Source organism: Elephas maximus, chromosome 1, assembly GCF_024166365.1.
Source record: "Elephas maximus indicus isolate mEleMax1 chromosome 1, mEleMax1 primary haplotype, whole genome shotgun sequence".
NCBI classification, from domain to species: Eukaryota; Metazoa; Chordata; class Mammalia; order Proboscidea; family Elephantidae; genus Elephas; species Elephas maximus.
The window spans coordinates 117,186,121-117,207,434 of NC_064819.1; the positions used below are offsets into that span (position 1 = coordinate 117,186,121).

General features: G+C 40.1%; 1 protein-coding gene across 1 annotated transcript in view; it reads right to left on the reverse strand.

The window, feature by feature from the left end:
* Nucleotides 1-21,314, reverse strand: part of PKHD1 (PKHD1 ciliary IPT domain containing fibrocystin/polyductin) — a 593,425-nt gene that overhangs the window by 355,191 nt on the left and 216,920 nt on the right. Inside the window, exons 38-40 of the mRNA XM_049894022.1 lie at nucleotides 9,586-9,796; nucleotides 7,885-8,042; nucleotides 5,279-5,470 (exon numbers count right to left, since the gene is read on the reverse strand). Coding sequence (XP_049749979.1) covers nucleotides 5,279-5,470; nucleotides 7,885-8,042; nucleotides 9,586-9,796 — 561 coding nt within the window. The remainder of the gene's footprint in view (nucleotides 1-5,278; nucleotides 5,471-7,884; nucleotides 8,043-9,585; nucleotides 9,797-21,314) is intronic.

The following is a 21,314-nucleotide window of genomic DNA, read 5'->3' on the forward strand; positions in this document are numbered from 1 at the left end:
TTCTCAGCTTTGTTTTTGGGCACATGTTGCCCATTTGGTCTCATATACTTGATTGAACTAAGAAGCACGTTCCTCACATGTGTTATTGTTTGTTTTATAGGCCTGTTTAATCTTTGGCTGAAAGGTGAACTTCAGGAGTAGCTTCAGTTCTGAGTTAGCAGGATGTTCGGGGAGCCATAGTGTCAGGGCTTCCTCCAGTCTGTCAGACCAGTAAGTCTGATCTTTTCTTGTGAATTTGAATTTTGTTCTACATTTTTCTCTCACTCTGTCTGGGACTCTCTATTGTGATCCCCATCAGAGTGGTCAGTGGTGGTAGCTGGGGACCATCTAGTTGTTCTGGGCTTAGGTTAGTAAAGCCTGTGGTTCATATGGTCCATTAGTCCTTTGGTAAACAGGGTTTTCTTGGTTGTAATCTTTACCAAAGCAGATTGCTAGGCCTTTCCCCCTTGGTACCACTGGTGGGTTTAAACCACTTAGGTTAGTAGTGAAGCACAAACCATTTATGCTACCTAGGGAACTTCTAGGAAGCCCTAGTGGCACAGTGGTTAAAGTGCCTAGCTGCTAACCAAACAGTTGGCAGTTCAAACTCTCCAGCAGCTCTGTGGAAGAAAGATATGGCAGTCTGCTTCTATAAAGATTTACAGCCTTAGAAATGATATAGGGCAGTTTTACTTTGTCCTGTAGTGTCCCCATGAGTCAGAATTCACTCAACAGCAGTGGGTCTGTTTTGTTTTGTTTAGGGACCTTATAAAAGTGGATCACAAAGATTCCTTAGGTTTTGTTTATCAGATCTAAAGCAAGCTATACTACAGCTAAAAGCATCCCTCACACCATAATGAGACTCGGGAGACAAAGAACTAGAAGCAGCAATCGAATCAAGAAAATCAACGAGCCTCAAAGACACCAGTGAGTTAAGCAAAGTGTAATCCATGGGCCAAGTGTTAAAAAATAAAACTATCTGAGAATGTGAGAATATGGCCAAGCCACAGAAAAGCGTACATCTCTACCAAGATTTACTATTGGCTGCCATCTTTGGCACCAGCTTTCATCACAATAAGGCAGAGAGCAGCTAGTGAGAATTCAAGGACAACATGAAGGGTACTGCTCACGGGCCAACCGTGATCTTTGAAAACTGTATCTGGCATGAGCAGATGTGGTCATTATTTCTTGAGCTGTGAATTAATATTTCTAACTTGTCAGGCAACAATATTTCTGACCCAAGACACCTAGAGATTCTAATTCCACATTGCAAGCGAAGTCGTGGGTTGACCTGAAGAAGCTGGCTCTCACATTTGATTATAGTAAATTTATAAGCTAAAGAGGAAGAATCCTGTACTACGCTAAAAGGAAATGACATTTAGGAAAACCATTACGCTAGCTCCACAGGCACATTTTATGATCCCCAAATCATGTTATGAAGTCTAGACCAGTGAATGAATAAATATTTACTTAGTATCAACTGTATGTTTAAGGCAGTATGCCTTGTGCTGGGGATAAAACGATGAATAAGTGAACTCTGCAATTCTGTATCTTCAGTCTGATGGAGAAAACAGAAATTAATATAACAAAAAATTATTATTTGGATAATTAAACGCTGAAAAGGGAGTTTTGTATTATTTCCAGAGAATGAAAGAGATACTATATGAATGTCAAATTTAGGGGCTATTGGAAAAACTTCTTTGGTTTACGTAATAATTTAACTTCTATAAAGTTGGGACCATCCAGAAAATTCTCAACTATAAGGTCATCATAGGTAGTGGGCCTCCACATTTCTCCCATTTCAGGTCCTCTAGTACCCCTGACCTCACATTACTAACCAAGGATCCACCTCAATAAGAGAACCCATCCATGTACACTTCTACAGGAAACACTATCTGCTACAGACTTTTCCTGACTCCAGATCTCCAATATAATATATAGGGTCCCTGTGAGTTGGAACTGACTCAACGGCAACGGGTTTGGTTTTTTGGTTTATTATGATGTGCTTATTCATCTGAACAACCTATGAGTACTGAAGTGCTTAATAGCTATTAATGTGTGAAGTGTGGGTATCCAGTAAGCCTTTAAAAGCAGCTTGCAAAGATTTCAATGTGCCTCTAACTCTAGCAGCTGGAGGCAATTGGCCCACAAGGTAAGAGGGCCTTTAGGGCACTGAACAGCAAAAGGAACCTGATTCTTTGGCCAGCATGTCAGAAGTTTCTAATCTCTGAGTTAATATGTTACCCTTCCCAGGAAACATGCCTGCATTCCAACAGATACCTACAAGGGAAAATGTTATTAATTCAGTGTTGATTTTCAATCTTTTTTATAAAGCAGTGAATCCTTTCTTCGAACATTTAATATATATAAAAATAGGTAAAACTATAGCCACTCTGGTTGAAGCAGAGGTGGGGGTGGTGGATTAAAAGAAAATTCTGAGCAAGGGAGGGTTCTGATTATGTTCAATCAATAACTCATATGAATGCCTACCTACCCTCAACCCCCACGACAGCATCAGGATTGTTGGAAGACTCATTAACAACCTGCGACATGCAAATACACAAGCTTGCTTACAGAAAGTGAAGAGGACTTGAAGCACATAATGATAAAGATCAAAGACTACAGCCTTCAGTATGGATTATACCTCAGCTTAAAGGAAACAAAAATCCTCACAACTGGACCAATAAGCAATATCACGATAAATGGAGAAAAGATTGAAATCGTCGAAGATTTCATTTTACTTGTATACACAACTAAAGCAGTTCAAATCCATCAGTCACTCCTTGGAAATCCTATGCGGAAGTTCTATTCTGTCCTATAGGGTCACTGAGTCAGAACTGACTCCACGGCAACGGGTTTGCCCATGGGAGCAGCAGTCAGGAAATGAAATGACATGTTGCATTGGGCAAATCTGCTACAAGAGACCTCTTTAAAGTGTTAAAAAGTAAAGATGTCACTTTAAGGACTAAGATGAGCCTAACCCAAGCCATGATATTTTCAGACACCCCATGTACATGTAAAAGCTGGACAATGAATAAGGAAGAAAACCCTAAGGGGCAGTTCTACTCTGTCACATGAGGTCACTATGAGTCGAAATTGATGCCACAGCACCTAACAACAACAAAAGGGAAGCAAAGCTAGAATGTGTGGGTGTCGGAGGTGGCTGAGGGTAACTCACAATTGGAGCGGCTGTCCCCACTACTTAGCACCTGTACCCCAATTCTGTGACTCTTTGCATATCATATTCTGGTATTGGGTTTTTACCCTGGATCTTCCTTCCCTTCAACTTTGGTTTCAGAACCTTTATTACTGCAGCTGGTCATATCTTTTCCTTCTGGTCCTGATCTTGTTTTTCACCTAGTTGTACTCTTCTGGAGGTCCCTGGATGGCACCAACAGTTGGTGCTCAACTACCAACTAAAAGGTTGGCAATTCAAACCCACGTAGCAGTGCTATGCAAGAAAGGCCTCTGTAAAAAAACAAAAAAACCTAAGGAGCATTTCCACTCTGTAATACATGGGGTCGCCGTAAGTCAGAATCAACTTAACAACAGGTTTGGTTACTTCTGGTTCTCCCCTGGATCTGATGTTTCCTGCTTCCCTCCCACATCTTCAGCTCTGGTCACAATTTGCACACTCTACCAGCTCCATGTTCCCAGGAAAAGCATCTAGGTCTCAGCCCATTATTTCCATTTTCCCTGGCAGAATATTCCTCTGATTTAGGACAGCTTCACACAGAAGTGCTTTCTGCTAGGCCTGAATTACCACAGCACTAATTATCTACACTATTCAATGTCAGCTTGCCTATAATCACAAAGCTAGTAAATGGTAGAAGCAGGATTCAAGCTGTACCTATAGCAATGTTTCTCAAAGTGTACTCCCTGGACTACCTGCTTTAAAATCAGAAGGTTTGTTTGCTAAAAACTGAGATTTCTAGGCCCATCTTAGACCAGAATTTTTCAGAGCAGGGTCTCTAACTCTGAATTTTAATAAGCTCCACAAGTGATTCTTTTAGGCACATTATAGCCAACAGGCAGTTGTTCAAACAGCACAAGGGGATACTGCATAGGTTAAAGTCAGGAAAGTTGTGTCAGCATTATACCCTTTCACCATACTTATTCAATCTGTCTGTTAAGAAAATAATCCAAGAAGCTGGACTATATGAAGAAGAACGGGGCATCAAGATTGGAGGAAGACTCATTAACAACCTTTGATATGCAGATAACACAAGCTTGCTTGCTGAAAATGAAGAGAATTTGAAGCACTTCCTGATGAAGATCAAAGACCACAGCCTTCAGTATGGATTACACCTCAACATAAGGGAAAACAAAAATCCTCACAACTGTACCAACAAGCAACATTATGATAAACAGAGAAAAGACAGAAGTTGTCAAGGATTTCATTTCACTTGGATCCACAATCAACACCCATGGACGCAAAAGCCTTTTTAAAAACCAAGGTAACACTTTGAGGACTAAGATGCACCTGACCCAAGCCATGGAAATTTCAATCGCCTCATATCATGCAAAAGCTCAACAATGTGAATAAGGAAGACCAAAAAAGAATTGATGCATTTGAATCGTGATGTTGGTTAAGAATACTGAATATACTATGGACTGCCGGAAGAAAAAATCTGTCTTGAGAGAAGTACAGCCAGAATGCAGAATGCTCCTTAGAAGCGAGGATGGTGAGACTTCTCTCGTGCTTTGGACATGTTATCAGGAGGAACCAGTCACTGGAGAAGGACATCATGCTTCGCAGAGGGTCAGCAAAAAAGAGGAAGACCTTCAACGAGATGGATTGATACAGTGGCTGCAACAATGGGCTAAAACACAGCGATGATTGAGAGGATGGTGCAGGGCTGGGTAGTGTTTTGTTGTGCGTAGGGTTGCTGTGATTCGGAACCTAACAACAACAATAACACTATTTGATAGGAGTCCCTGGGTGGTACGAACAGTTAATGAGTTTGGCTACTAACTGAAAGGTTGGAGGTTTGAATTTACCCAAAGTTGCCTTGGAAGAAAGACCTGGTAATATACTTCTGAAAAATCAGCCACTGAAAACTCTATGGAACACAGTTCTACTCTGACACAAATGGGGTTGCCATGAGTTGGAGTTGACTCAAAGGCAACTGGTAACTTGAAGTTTCAGAACAACTGAACTGCAGTGTAAACATCTTTAAAATAAACAACTACCCATCTCTGAATCCCTCATATCCCATATCACAGTCCCCTGCATGTGTGCCTTGAACACGGGAGAAGAGAGGACAGAAAAGTAAGTCATAGGCCTGGACTCCCTTACTTTTCATAGCCCCCACCAGAGTCAATGAGCTCAGATGCTTCTGGAAGGCTCGTCCCAAGTACCGGAACTGTACTCCCTTCAGCTGGACCTGGCTGGGTTCCTCTGAGAAGGACTGGATGATGACTCTGGCCCCCAGGTCCCTGGATCCCAGCATCTTCTCACTCTTGGAATACAAACAGTCCTGTGAATTACCTGAAACACAGAATGATGTCAAAGGGACCTGAAGCATGTCCAACAGGCTTCTAGACAAATCTCCCAGTTTGAAAAGCACTGCCAGCACAAAGAACAAACCATAATTGTTTATTTTATTGAATAATTTACTTCCCTTTCACTTTGATTATCCTCTGTAGATTATTAATTAAAAGATCCAATAACTAGGACATGTTGCCTTCACTCTATTATTTCCAGAAACCCCCAAATCAATCACCTTAATTTACTGTCACAAAGAGGCAGACTATAACCCACAAGCCCAAGCTAAATAGATGCTTATTTCAACCCAAAAAGATCCCCTGGAGGGAGTGTGCAATAAAATGACCTCTAAAAAAAATAACAAAATGACCTCTGGGGTGGATAATTGTAAGGAAAAAATGTGAGCACAAGGTGCTGTAATCACAGCACTTTTTAGTCTGAAGCTGTCCAGTGGGGCTTCCCCTTTACTTTTCTACTTTATAGTTTGAGGGCTTAGCAATAATGCCACTGTAGAAACAGCAAGGAGCTCCAGAGAAATAACTGACCAACCCTCCGGAGCAACACCTTCTGACCGAGTCTTGCTGCCAGCTCATCTTGGGGTGAGTTCTGTGATGACAAGAAGACACTAGACCATGTAAATGTTAACATCCACCACTACTATTACTACAAAGTGTTGTGACTTCAAGACCCAGGCCACTTTTTGTTGACACGTGGCATTTTGATGGTGTGAACCAGTCTCAGATTAGAGAAGAAATCATCTCCTGAATTGATTCTTCATTGTCCATGCTAATGAAGCAAAGAAGTGCCAGTAATACGAAATGATGTATCACTCCCAAATAATCCACAGTAAATTTCAGAGTCCATTTGTTTGATAATGCCCAGGGAATTAATGCAGTAAGAGGCGAATAAAGAGATGTTTTCTATGTGTATGCTTTATCACAATTCTGATGACTTATATTCTCAATCCATAATAATTTTGAGTGATCATGATTCTTCTTGTTTGATTTAGCTGCCTAACTCCCCCAGTCAGCACCACACAAAGAAGGGGTGAGGAACATATCATTTTTTAATTAAGGTCTATGAATTTAGTTTTATTTTGAGATTTTTATAGTAACACTTAAGCGTTGTGGTGAAATTAGGGGTTTTCTCTTTTTCTGTTAGGAGCTAGCTGATTCACAATGGTGCAAACCTAAAAGCATGGTCTCACAGCAGGACTAAACACAATGTTTCACAACATGTGATCTGAGAGCCACCGTTATGACAAATCACCAGAAGTGTCTGAATAGATAGCAGTTCCTGATTCGGCAGATCGTTAAAGTCTGACAGTCACTGGATTCTAACCCAGCGTCTCCCAAACATTTTGTAAAGAATGACATGTTTGTGATGACTGGGTAATGAAAGTGGGGGTCAAGGTGCCTCTCACTACTAACAACTCTCCACACCCAACCGTATCCCCAAATTATAGCCACATGTACCTATATGCAGACATGTCCCAAATCTTTAACCCTAACATTTCTTCTGGGCTCCAGACACTACTGGACATCTTTAACTAGATAACTGACCTGGTATCTCAGTCTTAACATGTACAAAAGTGAACTCATGATCTTCACCCTCCTACGCCAAAACCTTATGCTCTTCCCATCTCAGTAAACAGCCTCATCATCCATCGAGAGCTCGTGCCTGGGAGTCATCCTTGACACCCACATCATCCTGGACCAAAGTTGACAAATGATGTCTTTACAACGTGTGAAAGCCTCATAATCTAAAGGCTGGGAAACCAAAACATAACCTACTAAACTAACCATCCCTGAAATAGATGTTTAATAGGCACATCAATGTGATTCAGTGCCTGTTATTCTTATTCTACTAGAAGATAAATGGACTTTTTTTGACCACTTACCTAAAGTATGTGGTAGTTCGCTCAGAAAACAAACTGGGAGAAAAAAAAGAAAGAAAGAAAAAGGAGGGAGCCAGAGAGTCCTACAAGTCTTATCAGTAAGAATGTGCTGCTGAGCGCGTAACTTTGGTGTTACAGTTTTCTTCAGAAGATTAGAAGGGGCCTGGCAACAGAGTTCAGACTTCATTACACCCAGGGAGTTTAATTCGACAGAATCCAAATTTCTCTTGAAAGTCCGCAAATTTAATACTTTAAGGGGAAATTTCCCCCAGAGAAGTAAGTGCTTTACAAAATGAACACTTTTGTCTGTATATTTCAAAATGCTGGGGGAAGGTGGGAGAAAATCAAATGGCAACTTACTTATGAAGAGTATTCTGAAAACCATAGATTATTGCGGGCATGCAAAAGTTAAGGGTTTATTCTGTTTTGAAGAAGGTCAAGCATAGTAATGCCACAAATCATCTGACAACAAGAACAATCTAGTTCACTCATCGGATTTCCCGATAAAATATTTCTCTACCTTCTGAAACACTGGTCCCCTGGCATGAAGCAAGGTGTCTCATTCTCTCCTCAGTGAGATTTCCTTGAATGGTAATACTCCTGCTGAGCAAGGCCACTGTGGCCTTGAAAACAAGGTGCTCTCCAGCCACCCAATTCTCTGTGTAGTCATAAGAATATCTGAAAAAGAGAAAAGGGGAAAGTCATATCTGAAAACACCACACTGTTAATCTTATTAGGAATAGTAAGGCACTAGATTAGTGTGATTGTTTGTTTGAGGAACTTTATCTTTTGAAACTCGAATACAAAAGAGCAAACAATGGGTATGAGTATGTGACAATCAGGAACTGTGTGGATCATTACACTGACCAGGTGCTAGAAGAAGGATGAAGGTCCAAGGTCTTATAAGAGAAACTTATTTAAGAAGTCCAAATCTTAAAAATGTTTCATGTTTTGTGATTTTCTTATCAAAATGTCTAGAGCTACTGTCATGGATGGAATTATGTCCCCCCAAAATATCTGTCAACTTGGCTGGGCCATGATTCCCAGTATTGTGTGACTGTTCACCATTTTGACATCTGATGTGATTTTCCTATGTGTTGTAAATCTTATCTCTATGATGCTGATGAGATGGGATTAGTGGCAGTTATGTTAACAAGGCAGGACTAAATCTACAAGATTGGATTGTGTCTTCAGCCAATCTTTTTTGAGACATAAAAGACAGAAGTGAGCAGAGAGACAGGGGGACCTCATATCACCAAGAAAGCAATGCCAAGAGCAAAATGAGCCTTTGCACCTGGGGTTCCTGAGCAGAGAAGCTCGTAGACCAGGGGAAGATTGATGACAAGGACCTTTCTCCAGAGCAGGCAGAGAACGCCTTCTCCTGGAGTTGGTGCCCTGAATTTGGACTTCTAGCCTACTAGACTGTGAGAGAATAAACCTCTGTTTGTTAAAACTATCCACTTGTACTATTTCTGTTACAGCAGCACTAGATGACAAAGACAGCTACAAAAATAATTAAAAGCAAGAATGCAAACAGATACTTATGCACTGGGCTTCAGCTTCCTCAGTGACAAAGCAAAAGTAGCAATCTCTTATAGAGGTGTAAGAGATTAAATGAGATAAAATCTATCAAGTATCTATGAAGGCCTGTTGCAGCAATATTCACAATAGCCAAAAGGTGGAAACAACCCAAGTTTCTATCAGATAAATGGATAAACAAAATGTAGTACATACATACAATGGAATATTAGCAATAAAAAGAAATGAAATCTTGATACATGCTACAACATTGAAAATACTAGGTTGAGTGAAATAACTCAGTCACAAAAGAACAAATACTGTACGATTCCACTTATATATAAAATACCTAGAATAGGCAAGTATACAGTGGTCAGTTTATCAGTGGTTACCAGAAGTGGGCAGCAGGGGGGCAGGAAGGAAGACACAATGCTTAAGGGGCACTGAGCTTCTCTTAAGGGTGATGAAAAAAATTGGGAATGGTTAATGATGATGGTTGAACAGCATGATGAACATAATTAATGTCATTGAACTGTACATGTGAAGGCTGTGGAATTACATATGTATTTACCATAACTTTAAAAAGTCTAACATTATTTAATATAAAAATATATCTTGAAAGACCAATAAATATCCAGACTCTTAACACACCTAAGGTCTCATCTTTTTCTATCAACACTTAGCCAAGCTGACAGCTCAGTACCTCAAGGGCGACCGAAGATGGAGGTCTGCATTGTGCACAGTTTCCACAATGACAATCTCTTCCATTGGTTTAGCACCTTCGACACCTATACCACTGATGATGACAACTTCATCGCCAGGGTGCCAGTCCACAGCATCTTCTAGAGCCAGCACTGTGTCCCAGGCATGGGCAGCTGCTCGAAGATGGGTGACAATTACTTCTGGTAACCGACCTAAAGTAGCCCAAGGAAAACTTCCCTTTAGACATTTTAATGACTAGTAAGAGTATAACGCTATTCAGCCAAGAAGCCTGTGAAAGAAGAACCTGGAAAAACAATCTTCAGGATTCACTTTTTTGAATGTTAGTTTTCTCATTTGTAACATGGTGACAAGACAAATAATCCAGGGTAAAGGGGTAAAGTGTAAAAATCCCAGTTTTGCCATATTCTAACCATGCAACCTTGGGTAATATACTTCAGGGTGGGCTTCAGCTTCCTCAGTTACAAAGTAAAAGTAGCGATCTCTTACTTTATAGGGGTGTAAGAGATTAAATGAAAAAAAATCTATGAAATATCTAGCTTGGACCTTGCCACATAATAGACCTTCAATGTATTCTAGTCTTATCTGTTCCTTCCCTACATCACTCTGTTTTGAGGATGATTTTTTTCCATCTTTTCCTTATTTCAAATAAAAACAAATAATTACTTGACTCTCTGATGTAGAAGTCCATAACTAATTTCCAATCTGAAGACTTCAATTTACTTCACAAAGTGTCAATAGAGTAGAAAACCAAAATCACCTTAAAATGGATGTTCTAAATCTTGGTGTATTAAATGATCCCTTTTGTTAGGGGACTCTGGAGGCTCAAGACACTGAAGATACCTAATTTATTAGTATTCCATCAAATATCAGGCCACTCCCAGTCACCACCCCCCCACCACCACCTCACTCGCTTCCTCTAAGTTGTTTTTCAGACCCTCCAATGAGCCCTGAAGAGTCCAGATCTAACTGGCTCAGAGTAGCCTGACATGCGCAGAGCAGACCACGATGACCGACAAACGACCCTGGGCTGCCACACATGCTCAATAACGCAAAAGAACTTATGTCAAGGAACCAAAAGACTCACGCCAAGGAACCAAAATCACCGGAAATGCATCATCAACAGTATTCGAGCCCATTTCAAAAGTGTCTGGTCTGTTGGCCACTTTGTGCCGAGTCTTAGCCCCACCTCGTAATAAATAATCATTAGAAACTATGAATAGGTAAAACCTCTGATCCTGCCTATCTTTTCCCTCCACTCCTAAATGAATATGTGTAAGTATAAATTGTACTTTGCTCAGGCAGATTGGGGAACTCCATCTGAGGTCGATACCTCTGAGTTCCCGCTTGCTAGCCTGCAAAATAAACTCTTTCTTCCTCCCAAGACCAGCGTCTCAGAGTTTGGCTTCTTGCATGCTGGGCACAGACCCACTGGTCCAGTTTCAATTCCAACTCTAAAACTTGGTATAGCCAGGATAGGACTATGAAGTTAAGGTGAAGCAGAGGGAACTTGTGACTCTACGTATCTTGGTTTGTATTAGGCTCAAGTGCTTCCATCTGTTCCTCCCATACAAGCACGCTAGTCCTTAACTATCAAAGATTGAAGAGGACAGTCTGTCTCACAGCTTACCCTGGCCTTTTCCAACAAAAGTCAAAGCCAAGTGTTTTTTCAAACTATTATCTAAAGCAATACCTGAGAAAATACATAGCTTACTCCCAACTCCTTCCCCTTTCCTTAGTACATTTCCTTCCTCCTTTGCAATAGACCATAATTTACCCTTAGCCCATGGCAAGTTACTGTCCTCCCTTGTTACACTGAAGTAAAGTAATAAGACTGGAATTGCTAACTACAGAGGTGGCCGACAATAAATCATTTTCAAATTATTTTAAACTTTCCTCTTTATTTATTTGTGTGTGTGCAGGCACTTGTACCAACAATGTTGTTCTAGGCTTGGAAAGGTCCTTGGGTTAATGATATAATTTCTGAAGTTTACTTGGGCAATAATTTTATCTCAAAAAAATTTAGAGTTCGAAATTCCTAATTATAGGGCAGGTGAAAATTAAGACATAAATCATCCCAAAAGAAAATAATTTTAATTTTATTCTATGTTTGTATGTTGTAACCTTTGGGAACAATAAAATGAAATAAAGTTTATTTATATGTATAGCATATATATGTGAATTTCAATGATCCAGTCTTGAATGTCTGCACGGAAAAGCTAACAAGCATAGGAAAATGTTTATCAAAGACAAAATGCTATCAAACTTTGTGACTAATTGATCACAGTACTCAATCAATATATGATAAACACCTACTATGTAACCGCCAGTAAGCAAGCTACACATGGAAGAACCAAGAGTAGAAGCAACAAATACATTTCTCAACTAATTATTCTTAATAAATGATAGGGAAGTCAGAATACACAAAATCACAGAGAATTTTAGAGACCCATTTTTAATTATTAACATAAATCAATGTCCTGCTGAGGTTCCTGGGTGGCACGAACAATTTGTGCTCAACTAATAACTGAAATGTTGGCAATTTGAACCCATCCAGTAGTACCACAAAAGAAAGGCCTAGTGTTCTGCTTCAGTAATGATTACAGCCAAGAAAACCCTATGGAGCTCAATTCTATTCTGTAACACATGGGGTTACCATGTGGAAATATCCATAGGCTGAGGAGGCTCAGGATGTCCTGGGAAAACTAGAGTTATCTAACCTACACTCAGTACCATATATTTCAGTACTAAATTATTCTGTAGTTATTACAGTGTATATATATCTTATCTTCCCACCACAACACTTAGCAACTTAAATGCAGGGCCACTGTCTTATATTTCCTTTACACATGTCACAATTCCTAACACAATCCTGGGCATATGATCAGCATTCAATTCACTGTGATTTAATTATTTTGAACACTGTCTTCTGGAAAATCACTAGGAAGCCCCATCAGATACCAAGTAAATAAATAATGTTCTTGTTGTTGTTAGGTGCAGTCAAGTCAGTTCCGACTCATAGCTATCCCACGTACAACAGAACAAAACACTGCCCAGTTCTGCGCCATCTTCACAATTGTTGTTATGCTTGAGCCCATTGTTGCAGCTACTGTGTCATGATAAATAATATCCAATGTGTAAATAGCAGGGAAAAAACAAACATAAACATTTATTGAGAACTTAGAATGAACCCAAACCATACTAGGTAGCTTTACACTAAGGCAAGAGTTTTTTTTTTTTTTTAACATAGTGTACAGATCAAGAAACTAAGATTCTTCAAATACAAGACTGCACAGTTGTAAGATGCCAGTGCCAAGTTCTGAAATCAGGTCTTCTGAATCCAGGCCCAGGGAACTAGACAAGTAATTGAACTCCTGGCCTCTGGAAATAACTGTAAATTAACTGTACCCAATTAGCTTTGATACTCAAAAAATTATATTCATTACTTTGCAAATGTTATTTAAATGCCACACAAGGTGGACCTACCAACCTCTCTAATGAAGAAAGCACTGCACGCACTTCAAATGTGAGTGAGTCATCTCACTGCACAGAACTCTTAAGAAAGGTTGGGCAGCTCCCTTCCTTTGTGTACCACAAATCAAAAAAACATATAAAAATGCAGTTTGAAAAGCTCAATAATTTATGAATATGCTTAAATTAAAAAGGGTTATGCTCTTAACTTGTAATTTAATACAATGTTTAACCACTCTAGGCTTTCAAAGTTGACCTGTTAACCAACAAACTGTTCATTTACTCCCGCTAATGACTTCTACTCATAATTGTATTTCCTACAAATTATTGTTCAAGCATTTCAGTGTCATTCATCCATAATTACACAGTCCCAGAGAACCATTCTTACCAAATGTGCACGGAGAGAAAGAAAATAATCTTTGTGGGTTAGCACACTTTAAAATCACTAATTGTCCTCTGTTTGTTTATTTTGTAGGACTTCAATCTTTATCGCGAGTGAATAACTGCCAAGATCTCTCCAAACAGTTTAGAAAAGGAACAAAGAAGTCATTTCATTAAAATAACATTCACATTAGAATATAAAGAAACTCACAAAATGACTAGAAATATTTTTCTCGAGTATATGCAAATCATTTCCCCTTCACTTCTGGTTATAGCTTCACCAGTATCCATAGCAGAACAATGAATGCTGTCCTTTCTTACGTGTAGATGAACATTTGTCAGGTACTGGGGAGATGAAGATGAAGTGAACAGAAGCCCTGGCCTCCAAAGCCCATGACCAGGACAGACACAAAGAAAAATCACAAACACATCATGCTAACATGTTGAGACAAAAGGACATCCAAGTCTATAGGAACACAGACATGCAGCCCCTCACTCACACCAAGGGAGGGGTCTATATTACGGATTTCATTGTGTCCTCCAAAAAGACAGGTTGAAGTCCTAACTCTTGTACCTCTTTCCCCTCATTTGGGGAAATCAGAAGGTTTTTCTTTGCAGATGTTATCAGTTAAGGAAGTCAAACAGAAGCAGAGTGGGTACCAATTCTAATCTCTTCAGTGGCTTCTTATAAAAGAGAAGGACAGGCCTGGAAAAGAGTCATACAGACAGGGAAGACAGCATGTGAGGATCTATCTACAAACCAAGAGAAACGCCAAGAGTGGCCAAAAGCTCAAAAAGACAAGGAAAGGTCTTTGCCTAGAGCATACAGAGAGTACAGCCCTGCCAAGGCCCTGAATTCGGACTTCTAGTCTCCAGAACCATGAGAAAATAAATTTCTGTTCTTATAAGCCACTCACTTTGTGGTATTTTGTTATCACAACCCTAGGAAACTAAGACAGGTTGTTTCGTGAATGCTTCCCAGAGGATGTTATAAATGAGCTGGGTCTTGAAGGATAAACCAAAGTGGGTCAGATGGCAAAGTAAGGCAGAGGACTCCAGGCAAAGGCAACAGTGCGTACAATGGCATGGAGAACATGGCACATCCAAGTAACTTCTACATATGTGGAATGGCGGGAGTACAGGCATACCAAAGAAATGGTGACCTGATGGAGAGTCACTAGCTGAGGGTGCACCTGCAAAGGTGCACAGGACTCTCCAGCAAGTGCCTCAGAGGTCTTCCCGAAAAACGTAGAGTTTATCCAAAAAGTGATCTGGAAGCCACACACATAAAAAATATTTGGGATAAATAAGAAATCATACTGTTGTAACTAATAATTTTTTAAGCCCATAGTGCACATATTTAACTTGGGAGAGAGAATTCTTATGAAAAATGATATATATTGCTGGGGCTGGGGAGTAGTGAAGAACTAACCTTATCTAATGAGAGGTCTAGCCTTTGCCTTCAGCTACTTGGAGGCGATCTCTAGGCCCCTAGAATGTCCTGCCTGATAGGACTACCTTTGTTTGCGTGGAGGCTTTGACCAACAGGCAACCTAATAATATGATTTATGATAGAGGCTTTGGGGCACTCCATATCAGTTCCAACTTCTAGAGAAACTGGAGACTAAAGGTATTAGCTTGAACCTCTGGGGGAGGGACTGGAGATTAATGGTCAGCCAGGTGGGCAGTATGTGATCAAGCATCAATAAAAACTCTGGATGTCGAATGTGTGGGTGAGCATCTCTGGTTGGCAATACTCTGTGAATACTATGATACGCTGTGACCAGAAGGAGTTAACACCGTCCATGACTCCATGGGGAGAGGACAACCAGAAGTTTTTCATTTGGGCCCCTCTCAGTTTCTCTTCCTTTGAATGATTCTAATTTGTATCCTTTCCATGTAATAGATATCTTTTCATAAGTTCTGTGTGTCTGTCTAGGCACTTAGGTAGTGCAAACAGTTGGTGCTCAACTACTAACTTAAAGTTTGGCAGTTCTAACCCTCCCAGTGGTACCATGGAAGAAAAGTCTGGCAATCTGCTTCCATTAAAATTACATACAAGAAAACTCTATAGAGCAATTCTATTCTGTAATACCTGGGGTTACAATGAGTCAGAATTTACTCATCAGTAACAGATTTCAGGGTTTTGTTTGTTTCTGGTGTGTCTTTTTAGTGATTTGTTGAATGAGAGTGCTTCTGGGAAACCCTCAAGCTTGCAGTTAGTGTCAGAAGTGTTGGGCAGACTTGTCTCTCTGGAAGACTGTATGCACACTTAACCTCAAAGTTTGACTAACTCTGGTTGTAAGCAGAATATGGGAAAGCCTGAGTCCCATGATGAGCAAGAGCCAGTAATGGGGAAAGAGTGAGCTTGGTGTGTTCTAGGACCTAATGTAGAGCAGTGTATCTGGAGCACAAAGAATGAGGCGGCATGATATGTGTCTTAGTTATCTAGTGCTGCTATAAGAGAAATACCACAAGTGGCTTGAGAATAGGTATGAGACAAGGATGCCCATTATCACCACTTTCATTCAATATATTAGCCAGAGCAATAAGGCAAGGAAGGGAAATAAAGGGTATCCAAATCGGAAAGGAAGAAGTAAAACTATTCCTATTCACAGATGACATGATCCTATACATAGAAAATCCCAGAAATTCCACAAGAAAGTTACTGGACAAATTAGAAGGATCAGCAAAGTGCAAGGGTACAATACCAACACACAAAAATCGGTTAGACACCCCTACACTAACAAGAAGAACTCCGAAAATGAAATCAAGAAAACAATACCATTTACAATAGTCTCCAAAAGGATAAAATACCTAGGAATAAACCTAACCAGGGACGTAAAAAACTTACACAAGGAAAACTATGAAACAGTACTGCAAGAAACCACAAGAGGAATATACATAAATAGAAAAACAAATTGAAGTACATACATACAATGGAATACTATGCAACTATGAAGGATAATGAGGAGTCTGCAAAACACCTTATAACACAGATGAATCTGGAGGACATTATGCCAAGTGAAATAAGCCAATACAAATGAACAAATATTGTATGGTCTCACTTTTGTAAAAAGTCAAGAATAGGTGTATATGCAGAAAGAAATGTTCTTTGATTGTTACTATGGGTGGGAGGGGAATCACTTTCCGGATAGTAGACACTTGTTATTTCTGGTGATGGGAAAGGCAATAGCCAATATGGATAAAGTCGGCACAATTTGGCCAAGGCAAATAAAGACACTAAGAAGTACACAAGAATACGGGACAATTTCGGTAAATACTATAACATATACAATTTTGCAACAACAGTAATAATAACCAAAAAATATGAGTATTATTTCATGGGTATATATGCATATAGGAAGGGACATGTGAGTACATGCACATGCATTTATGGGTGTATCTGCAGGCATAGGTATATACATGTTTGAGTGTACTGCATAGATATTCACATATATAATAAAGCACATAAGGGGCATAATTACGGAGATTTCCTAGACATATCCAAATGCCTCATGGGACTGGTTTACTAGATTAAGAGGTCTAAGACTATAGTCTTGTGGGACAATTCAGACAATTGACTTAACATAGTTCATAAAGATAATGTTCTTAGGAAACCCTGGTGACACAGTGGTTAAGAGCTACATCTGCTAACCAAAAGGTCAGCAGTTCAAATCCACCAGGAGCTTCTTGGAAACTCTATAGGGCAGTTCTACTCTGTCCTGTAGGGTCACTACGAGTCGGAATCAACTCGACAGCAATGGTGTTCAAAGGGGAAAGATAATTAATGTTCTACATCCTAGTTTGGTGAGTATCATCTTTAAAGCTTTCGAACAGCCATTGAAGATACAACTATTGGTCTCTACTCATCTAGAGCAAAAGAGAAAGATGGAAACCAAAGACTCAAAGAAGAAACTAGTCTACAGGACTAATAACTCACACGAACCACGGCCTCATTTATCCCGAGACCAGAAGAACTAGATGGTGCCTGGCTACCAGGTAGCTAATAGACCAGGTAAACAATAGAAGGTCCTGGATAGAGTGGGAGAAAAATGTAGAACAAAATTCAAATTCCTAAAAATTGCTAGAGCTAGACCTACTGGACCTATGGAGACTAGAGAAACCTCTGAGACTGTCACCTAAGATACCCTTTAAACTTGGAACTGAAGCCACTTCTGGAGGTTACTTTTCAGCCAAATAATAGATTGGATTGTAAAATAAATATTACCCCTGAGTAATGTGCTTCCTTAAACAATCAACTATATGAGACCAAACAGTCAACATTTACCCAAAAGCAAAGATGAGAAGGCAAGTAGGGGCAGGGAAGTTAGATCAATAAAAACAGAACAAACAGAATGGAAATAATGAGAATGCTGACACATTATGAAAACTGTAACCAATGTCATGGAACAATTTGTATAAAAATTGCCAAATAAGAACCTAATTTGCTGTGTAAACATTCACCTAAAACACACACGAAAAAAAATTTTTTAAAAGAAAAGAAATACCACAAGTGGTTGGCTTTACCAAACAGAAATTTATTTTCTCTCACAGCTAGGAGGCTAGAAGTCTGAATTCAGAATGCCAACTCTAAGGGAAGGTTTTCTCTCTCTGTTGGCTCTGGGGAAAGGTCCTTGTCTCTTTTAAGTTTCTGCTCCTGGGTGATCTTCGTGTGGCTTGACGTCTCTCTTCCCCCATCTCTGCTTGCCCGCTTGCTTTATAATCTCTTTTACATTTCAGAAGACATTGCCTTAAGACACACCCTATACTAATATTGTCTCAAAACAAAGAAAACTCATTCCCAAATGGGATTATAAGCACAGATATACCATACCCGTTGCCATCGAGTCGATTCCAACTTAGGAACCCTACAGGACAGAGCAGAACTGCCCCGTAGAGTTTCCAAGGAGTGCCTAGTGGATTCGAACTCCCAGCCTTTTGGTTAGCAGTCGTAGCTCTTAACCACTTAACCACTATGCCACCAGGGTTTCCAACCACAGAACAGGGGGTTAGAATTTATAACACATATATTTGGGGGACACAATTTGATCCAAGACAATGAGACTGGCAAAATAATCCAGGACTTGCTGGGCAGTTTTAAAGGACTTGAATCTTATTCTAAACAGAGAGTTACATGATGAAATTTATGTTTTTAAAGGTCACCCTGGACATTGTGTGAAGAGTAGACTGCAGGAAAGCAAATGAAAGTAGGAAGTCTATGTAGAAGGCTGTTTATTACAGTAGTTCAGGCAATAAGTTTTGGATGTTTGATTAGTTATGCAGTAGATCTGGAGAGAAGAGTGCAAATCTGAGGAATATTTTGGAGAATCAAGAGGACTGGGCAATTGGATCTAGGGGTAACAGACAAGATGTCAGTGATGTCTCACCAGCCCATAACTGGAACAACTTGGTAGATAAATGGGACATTTGAGGAAGGCGATGACAAATTTACTTAATGAATACCAAGTACCTACTATGTATAAATGGTTCAGTGCTCAGCTGTGGACTGAAAGGTCAGCAGTTCAAACCCACCCAGTAGCCCTGAGGAAGAAAGATCTGGTGATTTGCTTCCACAAAGATTGCAGTCAAGAAAACCTTATGGAGCAGTTCTACTTGGTTACACGGGGTCACTATAAGTTGAAATCAACTTGATGGCACCTAACAACAACAATGTGCTATATGCCATGCACTGTTCTAAGTACCGTATTTTATGCAAATAATACATACTTTATGTTTTTTACAAACCGTGCAACCCCCTCGTGCATTATTTTCCTAGTTGCGCTGCGCATGTGATATGTGTGGGCATGTTGTTTGTGAAAACTATGGTACTAGGAATGTAGTACTGAGCAACAGTCAGAAATTTTTGCCCTTATATAGTTTATTCTAATGGTATTCAGTTTTAGATATGTTAAGCTTTAGGTGATGATTTTAGGAAGATTACAATGTACATGTAAAGAGAATATCGAAGAGGAAAGTTGAATCTGGAGCTCAGAAGAGAGGACTGGGGGTAGATATATAAAGATATATATAACAGAGGCTAAACCATGAGAATATATGGGATTACATAGGGAGAAAGTATAAAGTTATAAATGAAACTAAGCCCATGGGAACATCGTCATTTGACGATTGGATAGATAAGGAGAAACCTAAGATGGAGCAGAAGAAAAAGGAAAATCAAAAGATCAAGCCGCACCAAAAAAGAAAAAAAACAGTTGCCTGTCAAGTCAATTCCAACTTATGGAGACTCTATGTGTGCACCCAAGGTGCCTCTGGGTGGGTTCAAACCTCCTACCTTTGACGTTAATGGTCAAGCACTTATCCATAAATAAACAAAATAATGCAGTAGAAAGAAAGTCTTGCCCCTCCATGTAACTCCTTGGGGATTCATTCCTCAACATCTTCATCTTTTTTTGCTATGGCTAAAGTCTGGAAGTCCTGCCCAACTTCTTGTGCCTAAGCCCCGTTCCTCACTGTTAATTTTATTGCTCTGCTAGCAGAAGGTATGGTGCTTAGCAGCAGGGTATGAGCTTTCAGGAGAGAGGGATGAAGAAAAACCCTGTCCTTCTACCTAGCACTTGGCTCGGACTCTCTAGTCAGACACCATTGCTAAGACAAAAGAAGATAAATTATCAGAGGGATTAAAGAAAGGCTAGCTGCTGCCGATTACCCCACCTTGCATCTATGCTGGCCCTCTCTGCCCCCAGAACACACACTGTGCCAGGATCCCTCCTCTGGGCCACAGAAGCCACCCAGTGCAGAGGGCCTGAGAATGCCCTGTTACTAGGACAAGGTAAAAAAGAACTGCGATAGTAAAGCCCAAATGAAGAGAGACATGTTCCTGGCATCCCAGGTTGGACATGGACCTAGTTCCCCATACAATCAGTATTATACACAGTGGTCTGCGGCTATACTCCCCTTAGCTTTAGACAGCAAACACATTTAGGTAAAACAGACTTTCGAGGGTTCACCTGGGTGGCTCACCATGAGGTTCATCACCATTTCTTTAAGAAAAAATGTATTCCACATTCCAAGCAGCCAACTAATAAGGGAACTTTTTGAACCCACACCATTCGTGAATTGGAGGCGATCCAATTTGCTGTACTTCTGAAGAGAAAGCTATGACATTAGCATTAAAAAAAGACTATCTGGCAGACCAAAGAGATGGAATGGGGGCATTTTTCATGTACCATTTCCCTTTGCCCTTGAGAACTGCTTGCTCTGATATCTCCCTTGGATGAAGACAAAACCTGGCAGGGGGAAATCCTGCCTGAGCTCAGCTTTGTGTGTGCCCTGTGAACCTTCTGCATCGTTACTGGTTCATCTCCAGTGGTACCAACTGAGCGGGTAACATGTGCCTGCAGGAAGGAGAAGGCGAGCCAGAGCAATCCTCTAAATGTGCAGATCAGCTGGCTGCATCCACAGCTGATTAGTAACTATTTCTACACTACGATGAAAGGGAATCAGGCACAAAGTCTGGTTCCAATGCTTAGAAACAAGTCTACCGTTCCTTTGGCACAGAGGTTTAGTCCAAGGCTAACCAAGGTTATTTGGAAGGTGCAATGAGCCATACTTTGATTGAAGACCTTTTGTAGAGGTATAAAAGAAAAAAAAAAGAAAGGCTAACTTTTATTTCTACCCAGCCTGAGCTTAACTGTTGCTACTTTGATTCAAAATAAGTGGCTAGAAGAATCAAAGGAGAAGGCTCAAAATACCCAGGAAATAGTGCATTGTGAGATAAGTGGAAACATCTGGAACACTGCTCCTAGCTCCTGTGAGGATTTTGGGCCAATTGATAAATGCCTTGTTTAGGACATACAGAACTTTAGTGGAAAGTCCTTCAATTAGAGGTGCAAACAC